Raw genomic sequence first — 13,516 nt, forward strand, 5'->3', positions numbered from 1 at the left:
GATGAACTATTGGTTCAATGGCTAACATCAACATTATCTGGGTACAACTTGCACCAAGAAATTCCAAAACCTTCATCCAAAATAGGTTGGGCAAATCTTATTATCTGGACTCTGTATATTTGTATCTACTACTCATCCACCACCTCACTTTTGAGTTTTGACTAGTCCAGAAAATGGCCACATATTTCCATTCCCCACCCCTATAACCATGAGGACTGGAAATTAGCTTTTAAAACAAATGGAAGTTGAGTTCCAGAATGTAAATTCTTTGACAGTTATTAGATTCAATGTTTGCACATTAATTTTCTGGGCACCAAACATAATATTAAATGCATTAACTGTATCCCTATCTTTTTCTCTCACTCTCCTTCATTATGATGGATGGGTGTATACCCATCATCAGCTGGAGGTTTTTTTGGCATTTCACATGTGGTATAAGTCCAATATTGGGCTGACAGACATATTTGCATTTAATGGTGTCAATGAAAGGGATGGGATTTGAATAGCTGGCCTTATGACACGTTCTCCACATACCTTCAAATATCACCATTTCCAGTTACATTAACTTCTCAATGATACCTTTCCATGAAGTTCGTCTAACACTACCCCCAGTGGCTCCAAGTCGGGAGGAGCCCTACCAAAGAAAATTTACCTTTGATTGACAACTACTGACCTAGATTTAAAATCACTATCTTATGAGTACCATTCCAGAGATCTGTGGCATTGCAGATTCTGTCCCCTGCCGAACAAATGATTGGCAGGATGGAACATCTACACTGAATCCACCTTTTCCGATAAGGGAAGGGAGGAGAGGGCTCCAGAAGTACATTAGCGGAAATCTAATGTATTCACAATCTGTTTCTGTTCTTGCTGATCTCTGGATATAAGGAAAGATTGCTGGGTTCAAGGAATTGATAAACATACACACACACACACACACACACACATGTGCGCGTGTAGACAAGCAATCTGCTCATGGAAACCTATTTCTGTGGTTGGGTTATCCATCATTGAAATGGGTCCCCAGCATGAAATGTTGGAAACTGAGAAGTTCCAAATGACAATGACACTAGCTAAACAATTCACCTTGCCATTTGGAAATCACCCTCTCTATATAACACAACCAAATACATCATCACCAACCCATCCGCAAGATCCCCTTTATAAAAATTAATTAATGCAAAAGAAAAAGAGAGAGAGAGGGAGAGAGAAAGAGAGTCAGATTTGGCTCTGAAATAAATTCCAGCCATTAATATAGTACGTAAACGAACTAGTATTTTCTGTTCCTGATTATGCTGAACATTATTTATAAATGGAAATTTAAGTAGTGTATTTTCTCCCATTACTTTGTGTCCTGGCAGGTGGCTTTCTCATCTTCTTCCTTCTCCTCACAAGGGATGTTATTGCTGTAACTTGGTCTAATAAAACAGCAACTTTGGAGGAAAATGAAAAACTGCAAAAGCTTAGAAGAGTTAGCAGCAATAAACCCATGGACTTCAATTAATTTCCAGTAAGAGATTGGTTTAAGGCCAACCAGCAGAAATTCTATCCTGTCCATGTTAAAATTAGGTTTCACCACATTTACTTTTTATAACCTATATAAAAGTCAAGTTAAAAAAAAAGTAATGAATATCTAAAAGCCATCTCAGCAGACTGGCAAAGACAATCTGTATGCTTGAAACTCATCTTGCATATTTCTCTCCACGCAACAAGGATCCATTGCTGATCAAGAGCCTAAAATGTCAAACTAACCAGGAAAAAAGCCCAGTTTCCAGTCCATTTGACTGCGTTTTAATGGACCTCCTTCCAAGCCACTTCTGCATGGAAAAGTGCTGGCAAAAGGAAGGAAAACTAAGAGATCATGTGGTTATAATTATGACCAGGAAAGGAATATTTCTGCAGTTCAGCGGTGAAGTAAAACTCTGTCGCTGTCTGCTCCCAATAGTGTCCATCGCAAAACAACTGCCTCATTAAATCTCTGCAGTAAGATTAATATGCCGTAGCTGCACTACATTTATAACTTGGTACTCCATAAAAAGCACATTTAATGGAAAGAGCCAGACCTTTGATACAAAGTATTACTAGGAAAACTTACAGCAGCATGTATGGGGCTTCTCATGCTACTTAAATGTGTGAAACAGCCGAAGGTTTTCTAAATCAGCTTGAAGGCTGTGGGTTGGGATTGGAGGGGGGGGAGGTTACAGCATGCAACACCATGTCAAAATGAAGCAACCAACACATAAATCATCTATCAATAAATACATTTGTAAAAGTTTTCAAGAGTCTACCCACCCCCACTTAGTGTGAGGCAGCGACACTCCATCATGGCCGGCTTTAAAAACAAACAAAAAACTTTTGACTATAAGTTTGTTGGATAAAGACCTTATGTTAACTAAAATTTTAGGTATTTAATTAGACAGCTCAAACACATTTCCCAATTTCAGACCTCAAGTTACTTTTTTCCTTTCCTAGACAAATTTATCCCTTCCTTGATTTGATTTAACAGAACATAATTGTCCATACATATTGAGAACCCATTGGTTGTTTAGGCCATGGGCTGTTGGGATTGTGCGTGAGTAAACAAGCAGCCTCCCACCCACTCGCCAATTCAGCTTTGCATCTGGTTTAGCAAACAACACAGGAACGCCTCATTTCTGGGTTGTTTGCTCTGACGTCTGAACCCAGCACTCTAAGTTGAGAGAGAAAGAACACATAGTTTTAACCCATGGGACCTATTTGTACAATCAACCAGCCCATCGTGTGCCTGTGCATGCCAGCAGCCATTTTTAATCTTCAAGCACTGGTCGCTACTTGTCATGTCATGCAAATTCAGGGTCCATGGGTTATGAATGGGTTAAAAAACCATTGCTTAACCCTCGCATAACCCACAGTCCCCAGGTTCAGACAACATAACTAGCCTGAACATTCAAAACCTGCCTGGCATGCATGCGTAGCCCACTATGGCTTAAATGAGCCACAGTGATCTGTTTGAACACGGGAACTGGCCCCTTGGGTTGTTTCTCTCTCAACAACTGAGAGTGCCAGGTTCAGATGTCACAGCAAATGACCCAGGAACACGGCAAAACAAATGCATGGGTTAACCCCTGATTTGGTTTGTGTTAACTGCTATGCTATTTAGACCTTAAACAACTCAACAGCCTGGGTTCGCACATCATGCTCACCACATCTGATTGGGCTGATTGGAGGTTGTTTACAGAAAGCACAAGCCAGTCACAAGCAGTGTGATGTGTGAACTGGCCCTATGTCTGCATCAATGCTAACTATGGCTGTTTATTTAATGAATTTAGACACCATTCTTCAAATAAATGTTTTCCAGGATGGTTTGCAACAGGTAATATAACTACCCAAATTCCCTTGTAACAAAGGATTGCGAACTCAATAGTGCCAATGAAGATAAAAACGTTAAGAACGCAAGAAATGCAATGCTGGATCAGACCAAGGAACCATCTAGTCCAGCACTCTGTTCACCTAGTGACCCACCAGCAGTTGACCAGAGACCAAAAGCAGGATGCAGCAGCACCTTCCCACCCGTGTTAACCAGCATCTGGTATGTTTAATTGTTTCAGTTGATGGATACTGTTTTATAAAATAAACAGTAAAGATGCACAGAAATCTGGATACCGATCTTCATTTTTTTGCCAAAGAAAACTACAGCATTTGGGATCTTCCCCAATGGGGCAGGGGAAAGGGGGGAGGGGAAGAAAAAGGGAAGAACCCTCGCAATAGAATGTGTGTAATATTTCTAACAGCACTGAAATATTAGTAATTGAAGTGAATAATGTGGTTCATTCTGACATCACGAAGCATGGAAAATTCAAAAAGTGTGTGTCCTGACAGCTGAGAGTGTTATGTCACAAAAGAGGATATTATGCAAGCATGTCAGTTACTTATAGAATGGTGAAACATAGAAGATTTAATAGCAAAGCAAAGCGATGAGATGGGTTTACTACTAATATCCTTAACAGCTGATGAAGCAACAAACCGGTCTTCTCACAATGTTCCAGTCTCAGCCCACTGTTTTCTTTCAAATAAAAACATTAATGGAATTTTATTTCTCCAACTAATTATAGGCATTACCAGAAAAAACTAGAAGAAAATTCCATACTTGATTCTGAATTTGGATAGCTAGTTTGCCCCCTGCCCGCCAAGAAAATGTTAGAGAGGATATCAGAAACATAGACAATGTAAATACTAATGAAGAGATGAATCTAGTTTTACTGGGTGAGAAAAGTATGCTAGTAATTAGTTTATTTAATATAGTAAGTTTACATTTGTATTATTCATGTTGTAAAGGAATTATTTTAGCTAAAGTCTATACCTAATTGTGATGAGCTTTTCGGCTTTTTAAATCTAATGAAAGTACAGCGAATAAAAGCAAAACTTCCCCTTAAGATTTCTACCAAGCCTCCTATGAAGATCCATCAACAAGTATCAATAAAGCATCCAGCATGATCATTTTGTTGAGCAAAGACTATTTAATTATTACTTTGCAGAACAAGTAATCAAACAAATTAATGGACTTAATCATTGCTTAAACTGTAGAAACTACTTTTTTAAAAAACAAACAAAAAAACGGAGCTATTATAATGAACAACATGCTATTAACCTCCTTATAACTGTTCATTTTAATGAACAGGTCAGATTTGCAACCTAAAATCTTGCTGGCTGATCTAAGGATTTGGCTACAAAACTCCCAGTGACTTAAATGTAGGGATCAGTGGCTGCTAACAAAGTCAATGGATTAAGATTTCAAGTATATGCTAATTTAGGAAAGCAACTAGCCTGTAGAGATGTTGGCCACGATCCAGAAGTGTGGATGAGCCAGATCAACATGTACAAGTTGGTTCCCCTTTCAGCCCTCCCTCATGCCGAACTCCTACACCACTTTCAAACTTCCACAAGTTTTAGAAGTAGCTTGCCAGTTCTGCTGTGTGGGTGAGAGAAAAGTGAGGGAGATAGGTGGCGATGCAGGGGAGGTGCACTAATTTATACATAGATCTGGTTCACAGGCATAACAGTAGTTTCATAGGTAACGTTTATTTTAAAAAGCTGTGATCAGTATTGGCAGTCAGAGGGGAGTTCTTGTTTGCAAAGAAAGCGTCTTGGATGTTAAAGGCTCCATATATCCCCCTTATTTTCATTCATCCATCAAACGGAACCCATAATGAGAAAGTGAAGGGAGGGTTCATTATTTTGCTTTCTTCCAAATACTCGAGCTGAAATTCAGTATGCTGAGATCAAATATCTCTTGCATTGTTTTAAGAAGAAAAAAAAGAATGTAGGAATGCAGCATTTACCTGTCTGCGCAGCTGACTGTCCCACACCTCCCTGGTCCTCCAATTCATTTTCTTCTACTGTCAGGGAAAGGTTAAAAAAATATGTTAGGGTAAGTCCTTGAAGTATTCCACACACACACACACACACACACACACACACATCGTTTCACTTCCTTCCATTCGTAAGGCCACCAATGTTCCCTCTCCATGGTAAAGAGAAACTCTGCCTAGCTCAGGATCTCCTGAAAGAGCAAGGCTTGAAAACTAAATTTCAATACAACAATTTGTCCATCAGCTGAGCAGCTTTATGGACGACTCAAAATATGTTATGGATCTCAAGCAAAATCAAATCTTCGCAAACGGTAACCACCAACTGCATTTTTACTTGAAAACTTCACCAACCTTATCAGCCACTGTGAACATCAACGACTACGACTGCTTTCTTAAACCATTGATCTGGCATTTTTATTGTGATGTTTAAGTTACCCAAAATTGTAAATCAAAAGGCGTAAGGTTTCAGAATATGAAAATTATCCAACCAATGTAACCGCTCTCTTATCAGGACTGCAGAGTTGCTCCAGCAGCCCTTCCATTTTGCCTGAGCTATGGTCAGTTGCACTGCAGCTATTTATGTAATTTGCATTTGGCTGTAGCATCCGAGAGCAATTTGCAAGGGCAGCAACACACGATAAAAGAAGGGAAATGGCAGTATTGCCTTCCCTTTATTTTATTTTTTAAAAAAAACCTCTTCCAATGAGCACTGTGTATTCCAACTTGAATGAACAGGAGAAAGGGAGTGGGCCTCTTCTCCCTTTCCAAAGTGAGGGATTTTAAGTTTTATCAGACATGTCTCCTAGGCAGCTGCCTTGAAGCCAAGATGGCTATGGAAACAACTCCTCCTTGGCAAAAATACAAACAGTTGCTTAATCAGATGTTTAAGTCTCACAGGCTGGATGTGATACCAGTAGGTATTTGATAAGACAAGTATTCCACAGAGCCATTATACATTATGCCTTATTCCCTGGTATAACTTTTATGCTGCAGCATGATTTTAGTTGCTCTATGGAACCAACCACAAAATGGGTGAGGGGGAAGGGAATTTAATCTGATGGTAAGGGAGTGATGTAGGGTATTGTCAAAGACAATTAAGAAGATCTAGCTAGAGAGCACTCCCATTGAGATTCTATCTCCCAGGAATAGCCCTTCAACCTGAGTAACAGTATATCCACTTTAGCCACCCTAAAAACACAACACACACACACACACACACACACACACACACACACACACTTACTTGTGACCCAGAAGAATTTTATTAAAATATATTGATGCTGTCAATGCTTGTCACCTCCATGGGTTTGCAATGCTGCAGCAAAGTCAGGCAGCTGCTAGCTCTCTGAACTCCATCCCCATTCTCTACACCCACTTTTCTACAGTCTTACAGTTGCAATGGGAGTGCAAGCAGCTGCATTTTGAGAAACGCTGCAAGAGGCTTCTACTAAAAGAAGCACCATACAGAGCAGAAATCATATGCATCACAAGAAAAAAGGTGCAAAACATTGAAGATGGGGAGGACTCTCCACATAAAAAGAGTGCAGGAGGAGATAAGACATACTTCAGCAACTGCGATAACTTTGGGTTACGCAGTTTCTTAGATCCCTTAATGTAACTCCCTCTCAATCCACTGGAAAAAAAACTGTCTAAGAAGTCCCACTCAGAAGAGAAATTATCCCACTTCCTTCCAGCTGGGAAACATATTTAGACATTCAGTTGGATGCAAAACTCTCTCTGCTTCTACTTCATACCCACTGGTGAATGTGGGATGTGATCCATTACTTCCTTTTAACTCTTTCTTGACCTACATTGTGATGAAGCAGGGTTAACAGATTACAGTGTTGGTGTACATTTGTAAAATGTTTTGTTTTGGCTGTTGGGCAGAAGCTGTTGCATCTTGGCCAGTAGATACAATAAGTCCTGATTCATAAGTAGCAACACACTATGGTCTGATGTTATGAGAAAAGGGAATGTGAGCCTTAGACCTTCGGGTTTTCATCTCCCCTCCCCAGTTCACGAGGGGAAAGAAGTGCAAGCCTTCTAGTTGTGTCTGTACCAAAGCAGTTTCCCATTTCATCCAAATACAGGAAACTTTGTTTGCACAAACCATACTTAACTGATAAATCAGGTTATCAAATCACAAGTTGAACCTGGTTTGATATCCTGTTTTTTAACTATGTTTTTGAGTGAAATCGAAAACCGGCTTTTACAGTGACTGAAAGTTTTAAATTGCTTTCCATGGCTCACACTTATTTTCGCGTTACAATTCTCATAACAATACAGTTTGTCACGACTATGGTTTGTTGCTACATCAGGTCTAGAAGTTGGATGCCACAGACAGGGCATTTCTCATGGAAAGTTTTCTCCTAGGATTCTGTGTTGTTTACCAAAATAAATGAACAATTCAAAAATATTTATAATTTACCAAGAATTATAAAAACAAACTATATTGCTAAGCAAAATGTAAGATATGCATATAATTTTAAAAAATCAGGAATATGAGTATAATTTAAAAAACTTGAGTGAGATTGCCCCAATTTTCAGTAAAAAAAAATTAAATCATTAAATCTTGATGCATTTCTAATTTTTATGGCTTAAAGGAAATATAAGGCTAAATTGAGAGACTGCAAGGAAATCTCTTATTAAGCATAGATCAGATTTAGCTAACTAGTCAGTGTGGATGTTTTGTTAAGTGGCCATTTTGAAGAAGACCAGTGCACATCATCCATGATGCTAGATATAAAATCCCTTTAAAGACCCAAACTGCAGAATTTGTTCAGCAATGGGCTTGACAATGCCACAAACTCTTAATAATAGCTGCTGTGGTGTTAGCATCCTGCCTGCGGTGACGGATGTGGGTTAGGTAGCATCTGATAAGATCAATCTAACCTTACTATACTCACTTTCCAAATTTGTCCTATGGAAAATTGTTGAAGCTAAGCACCAAGTTATCACCAAAGTAAGGTTGGCAGCTAACAGTGGCTGCTGTGTTGATTTCATAGTTTTCTCATTGTATGCTTTTATGTGTCTCCCTAAAATAGTTCTAGAAGCCTCCCTCCCCCAAATTAATTAATAAGGTTTAAACAGTGAAAGGTGCTGAGCTAGTAGAGCTCATTCCTCTATAAAGATAGTTCAACGAAAGATGTGGGACCGCATGAGCTGACAACGTAACTGTAAGTTCCAAAGATAACCACACCAATGGTACGTCAGTTTTTTCACAGGACTAGATTGTTGCTACCTTTGAAACTTAGGAGCTGCACAGCAGACCAGGTTGGAAGTGTACTCAGTCACTCACACTGTATTTTACACACACACACACACACACACACACACACACACACCCAGAGAGAGAGAGAGAGAGAGAAAGAGAAATCAGTATTGAAGGGACTACTCTTCTCCTCCATCTGTTTGTCTTTCCTTCAGGATGCACAATTTGAAAAATATGTCTAGGTTATAACCACTCAACACCACACTAAATGGCTACCGAATTTTAGACACAGCTAACAGCCACATTGAACAACTCTGTAGAGGTAGGATACAAATTTGTTAAACAAAGACACACACACATACAAAACATTGCAACCCTGGCCAACACTGCTAAACAAGAAAGCACAACACCTATCAGCAATTCAGTCCACAACAATCAAATAATCACTAGCACCTGCTAATCAACCACACCAAAGGCTGCAGACTGATAGGCCTTCATCCATCATATCATAATGCCATAAGTCTGCCTGAAGCCAAAGAATAGCATTAGAATTCCAATGTGTTCCACAGCACCCAAAATGCAAGGCGACCGTGTGCTAAATAATTCCTTCACTTTCCATCCAAAACAAAAGAACTGCAATTTGCTCTCTTCTCTACCCTGGATATTAACATGGGGAAAACTGTGATTAGTTTTCTGAAGGGCTTACAGCAAGGCAGGTAGATGCAGTGCATACAATCTTAGAGATATATCAGCACAACGTATTTCATATGTTCCATCGATATATCTCCATTATTTTATTATTGCATTGATATCCCACCTTTTTTCCTCCAAGGAACCCAAGGCGGCATACATAATCCTCCTCCTCTCCATTTTATCCTCACAACAACCCTGTGAGGTAGGTTGGGCTGAGAGTCTGAGACTGGCCCAAAGTCACCCAGTGGGTTTCCATGGCCGAGTGGGGACTAGAACCCAGATCTCCCATCTCCCAGTCCAACACTTTAATCACTATACCACACTGGCTCCATGATATATCACATGGGGGAGGGACTTACCCCAGGCCATTTTACACAATCATTTTTTCCACTTTGGGGTAGTCAACCCACAGCATGACACCCGCTCCTGTGGAGTAAATGTACATGCTGCTGCTCTTCCACCTCACACTCATTAGAACACCACTAGATAGTGGACTTTTCAAAGGAATTCCATGCCCAGTTTTAAGACTGTTTAAACAATGCTGTTTTAATATTTTGCAAATGATTCCCCCCTCCCTGTGCTCCATTTTTTCTGCCTTCCCTATGAAACTGAAGAAATACTGCTAAAGAAAAATATTATAGAGGAACACTTCAACACTAAGCAAATGATAAGTAGTGGTGGCAGAATTAGTACTATTAAAACACAGCTAGTGCTACATTATATTTAATATAACATTTTTAATAGTGTTTCTTTAATCTCAATGGGGGGAAAAACTTTAGAAAATCTTAAGTGTGATGCAATAGCACTTTCTGTTGATAGCATTGCTGCTGCCACCAGAACTAAATATTTGCTTAGTGCTGAAATGTGTATGGTACACATTTCAGCACTAAGACACAGGACAATTATCTCTGCCATGGCATATTGAAGAAAGTAGGAGAGATGGAAAGTAGGCAGTTAGGCTTTCAGTCAACAAAACAGAGGCAATTGAAGCCACGCTGCACCAGAGAACTGACAAAGTTCCAGCCATAGGATAGAATTGTATTTAAAAAGAGAGATGCTAATAATGTTGTGTTTTGCAGTACTACAGGCAGGTTGTGTTAGCAATTTATAAATAAGTTTGTTGCACAGACACATGAAGTGTGAGGTGGTGGGAGGGCTGCTAAATACTGGGGGAAAACATGTTAGACATGTGCTGAGCAGCCATCGTTAGCTGTGGCTCCCCGCTGCGGTACCAGTGCATGTCTGAAGATGCCCCGTGCCCTTTTTCCCTTTTTGTGCAAAGCGAAAAAACACAAAACTGCCACTTAGAATTTGAACCAACTCTTGAGAGTATGTTTTTTTTAAAGATCAAATATACTTTTTAGAAGTAGAGGCTGGTGGCTCCAATGTCAGAGGGGCAGTAAATCTGCTACAGGTTTCATTCAGAACTACTCAGAACTCTAAAGGGGCTTTGCACCTTGAAAAGCTCCTTTGGAGTTCTTACTGAAACCTGGAGTGGATTCACTACCCCACTAACATTGGTGCCACCAGCCTCCATTGCTTTTTAACACGCCTGATCCCTGTGAACCCCAGTATCCCACTGCCCACATCTGAAGGGGACAGTCACAGTCAGTTGGCCCAGTCCGGGAGCAGGTGCGGCTTAGGATTCTTCAGTGCCTGGCACTGCTTTCTTTTAGAAACAGGGAACTCTCACATTCCCAGTTTAGCGCTAAAGCAACAAGCTGGCCTTGCGATGAAAATGTGAGGACCCCTGAGACCAAGCAAGAGACTGATAAAGCCTACAAAACAGAATTCATTACTCTCCCTTTGCTCTATGACCACAGATTCTACACTCGATTTGGTTGTGTGTAGCACCCTAAGAAATACTGGCCTGTAGCAAAAAAAAAAAAGTGCACTTGATACTTAATAAGGGAAATCATGGTATGGGTGTGGGAGTGGGGATGCAAAGCTATAAGAACACAGTGAAAAGGCACATTGACACTTAAAACAAATCCTTTACGGAGGACAACGGCTGTGATTTATTGTATTTATGCTATTACAAACTATAATAAAAACAAAAGCTTTGGATAATTGAAAAAAACAAACTATTTTCTTCTGCATGAGGCAGGTTAATAAATTTTTAAGAGATACCAACTGCTCTGAATGACTGAAGCTCTTCTCTGCTTGTTAAACAAAGTAAGAGAAGCAACATATCCCAAAATATACTATAAAAATAGATTGCTATTGATTTAGTACCCTTCCTAAAATGGTTTCCTTAAGGAACATGAAACAAAATAAAGCCTAATACAGTAACAAGGAGGTAGAAAAGGAGAACAAGTTTTGACCTAATACAATTGTCCACATTTGTTTTTTGTATTTTGCATTTCCTGCAGTTCAATAAATAGTTATTGTATAAACCTTCCTATGCATAAAGATTAGAAGTTCTTTGGTCTTTTCACCCACCTTATACAAGTCTTTTCCCACAAGAATGACAACTTTGCAGGAAAAAATGCATTCAATCTGCATGTTAGAGTAGTATCAGCAGACAAGTAATAGAGACACTAGACATATTAGCATAATCAATACACAATTTACAGAACTACCCAGACAGAACAGAAGTGATATGTGTATGCCATTATTTTACCATCTGCAAATTACTGTAATTTCTGGAAGTATCTTTATGCATTTTCTCTCTCCTGCCTATGGATGTAAAGCTAATAAGAGGCAAGAAGCCCACCCCACCCCTCTTCAAAGAGAAAAGACATGTCTTAGAAATAGACACTTAAGAACCAGAACAGGAAATATATATTAACTGTCCTCGCCTCCAGGAAGTTCAATGGGAGATGAAAATATTTTGCTGTTTAAATCTTCTTTAATAAGGTTTCTTGACGCATGCAAAACTGCAACTGCTTGAAGTGGAGCTTAACTGCAGGATCAAGTACCCAAGTAAGACAGCCCACAAAATAGCTCTACTTAAGGCAGATGTTACCATGCCACCCTTCCCCCCCCCCTTCTGGCACCTGTCTTTGAACAAAGGACAAGGCCAGACATTACAAGGTGCCAAAATTGGTATTATTTAACTTCCAATGCTCAACTCCTTCCCCATGACTCACCCTTATGTTAAGTAGGCACATTCAAGAGCCACCTGGAGGATGCAGGGATGGACGATGTTAAGCTATTGATTGGTCATTTTGAATTCTCAATTCCTCTCTGCCTTCTGTAGAAATACCTGCATGAAATCTTGTTTGTTTTCATGCTGCTGGCAGAACAGCCAAGACAAGACCCTCCCATGTTGCAGAGTCCCAAATGGGCCTCTTTGCCCACCCCCACCAATCTACAAGCTGCTTGGAAATGTGAGTTGTTCTAAGCATGTAGGCAGCCTCCCGCTTGTTCTCATGAACCTTTGGCTGTTCCCTTTTGATGGAAGGACAGCCTGTTTTGGAACTCCTAAACTGGCCTGCTGCCCCAGGTGTGGTGGTGGTGGACAACATCCCATTGCCAGTTTTGAAAAAATAAAATAAACTACCAGCTGAGTCAGCTTCTGTACATGAACTGCAGGGTGGGCACCATATTATCCTTCAACTCAGGCAGCAAAATGTCCTGGGTCGGCCCTCAATCTAGGTGTTAACTAATTTTGTGTATTATTTTTCTTTTTTAAAGAGTAACTCACCATTTCTGAACTTCTCTCTGTCTTGGTTTTCATTAATAAAAATACTTAACTGGAAACTTGGGTTGATTAAGTTCTGCTGTATAGCCTGGGCTGGTTTTACCCACCTTGCTTTGACTCCTTGTTGAAGACGCTAGTCTTGCTTCACAATGTGTAAAGGATGCCACGTAAACAGGCCTGCATTTCTCCTTAAATGTAAACCAGACTTCCCCACCCTGATGTTTTAGACTACAACGCCCTTCATTCCTGAGCATTGTCCATGGTGGCTGGAGCTGATGGGAAGTCTAGGACATCTGGAGAGCACCAGGTTGGGGAGGATGGGTGTAAACTGAGGGTCTCAATATACACCAGTTCAGATTCAGGCTGAGTACCAGACACATGCTTACAGGTTAGCTATTTCATTTTGTGGATAGTGGCAGCGAATACCCAGAACAAACTACAAAGGATATCTTGCAGCTTGTCTCTTACCCCACAAAGAGGCTCAGTGCCTCCTTTTGTCACATAAGTGACATCAGCAGAGGAAGGGGACGTAGCTCAGTGGCAGAGCACAGGCTTTGCACGCAGAAAGTCCAGGTTTAATTCCGGCTTCTCCAGATACGGTTCGGAAAGAATCCTCCC

The 13,516-nt window shown here is 40.2% G+C and overlaps 1 protein-coding gene across 4 annotated transcripts in view; it reads right to left on the reverse strand.

Annotated features, from left to right (window-relative positions):
* The window catches only part of ZNF521 (zinc finger protein 521), a 332,567-nt gene that overhangs the window by 301,436 nt on the left and 17,615 nt on the right, over positions 1-13,516 (reverse strand). For all 4 annotated transcript variants that reach the window (XM_063130654.1, XM_063130653.1, XM_063130650.1 and 1 more), the window contains one exon: positions 5,319-5,375. Coding sequence is in view for 2 of the 4 variants with exons in the window: in XM_063130650.1 (XP_062986720.1) it covers positions 5,319-5,375 (57 nt within the window). In the remaining 2 variants the exon portion in view is untranslated. The remainder of the gene's footprint in view (positions 1-5,318; positions 5,376-13,516) is intronic.

The sequence above is a fragment of the Elgaria multicarinata genome, chromosome 7 (genome assembly GCF_023053635.1).
Source record: "Elgaria multicarinata webbii isolate HBS135686 ecotype San Diego chromosome 7, rElgMul1.1.pri, whole genome shotgun sequence".
Classification (NCBI taxonomy): domain Eukaryota; kingdom Metazoa; phylum Chordata; class Lepidosauria; order Squamata; family Anguidae; genus Elgaria; species Elgaria multicarinata.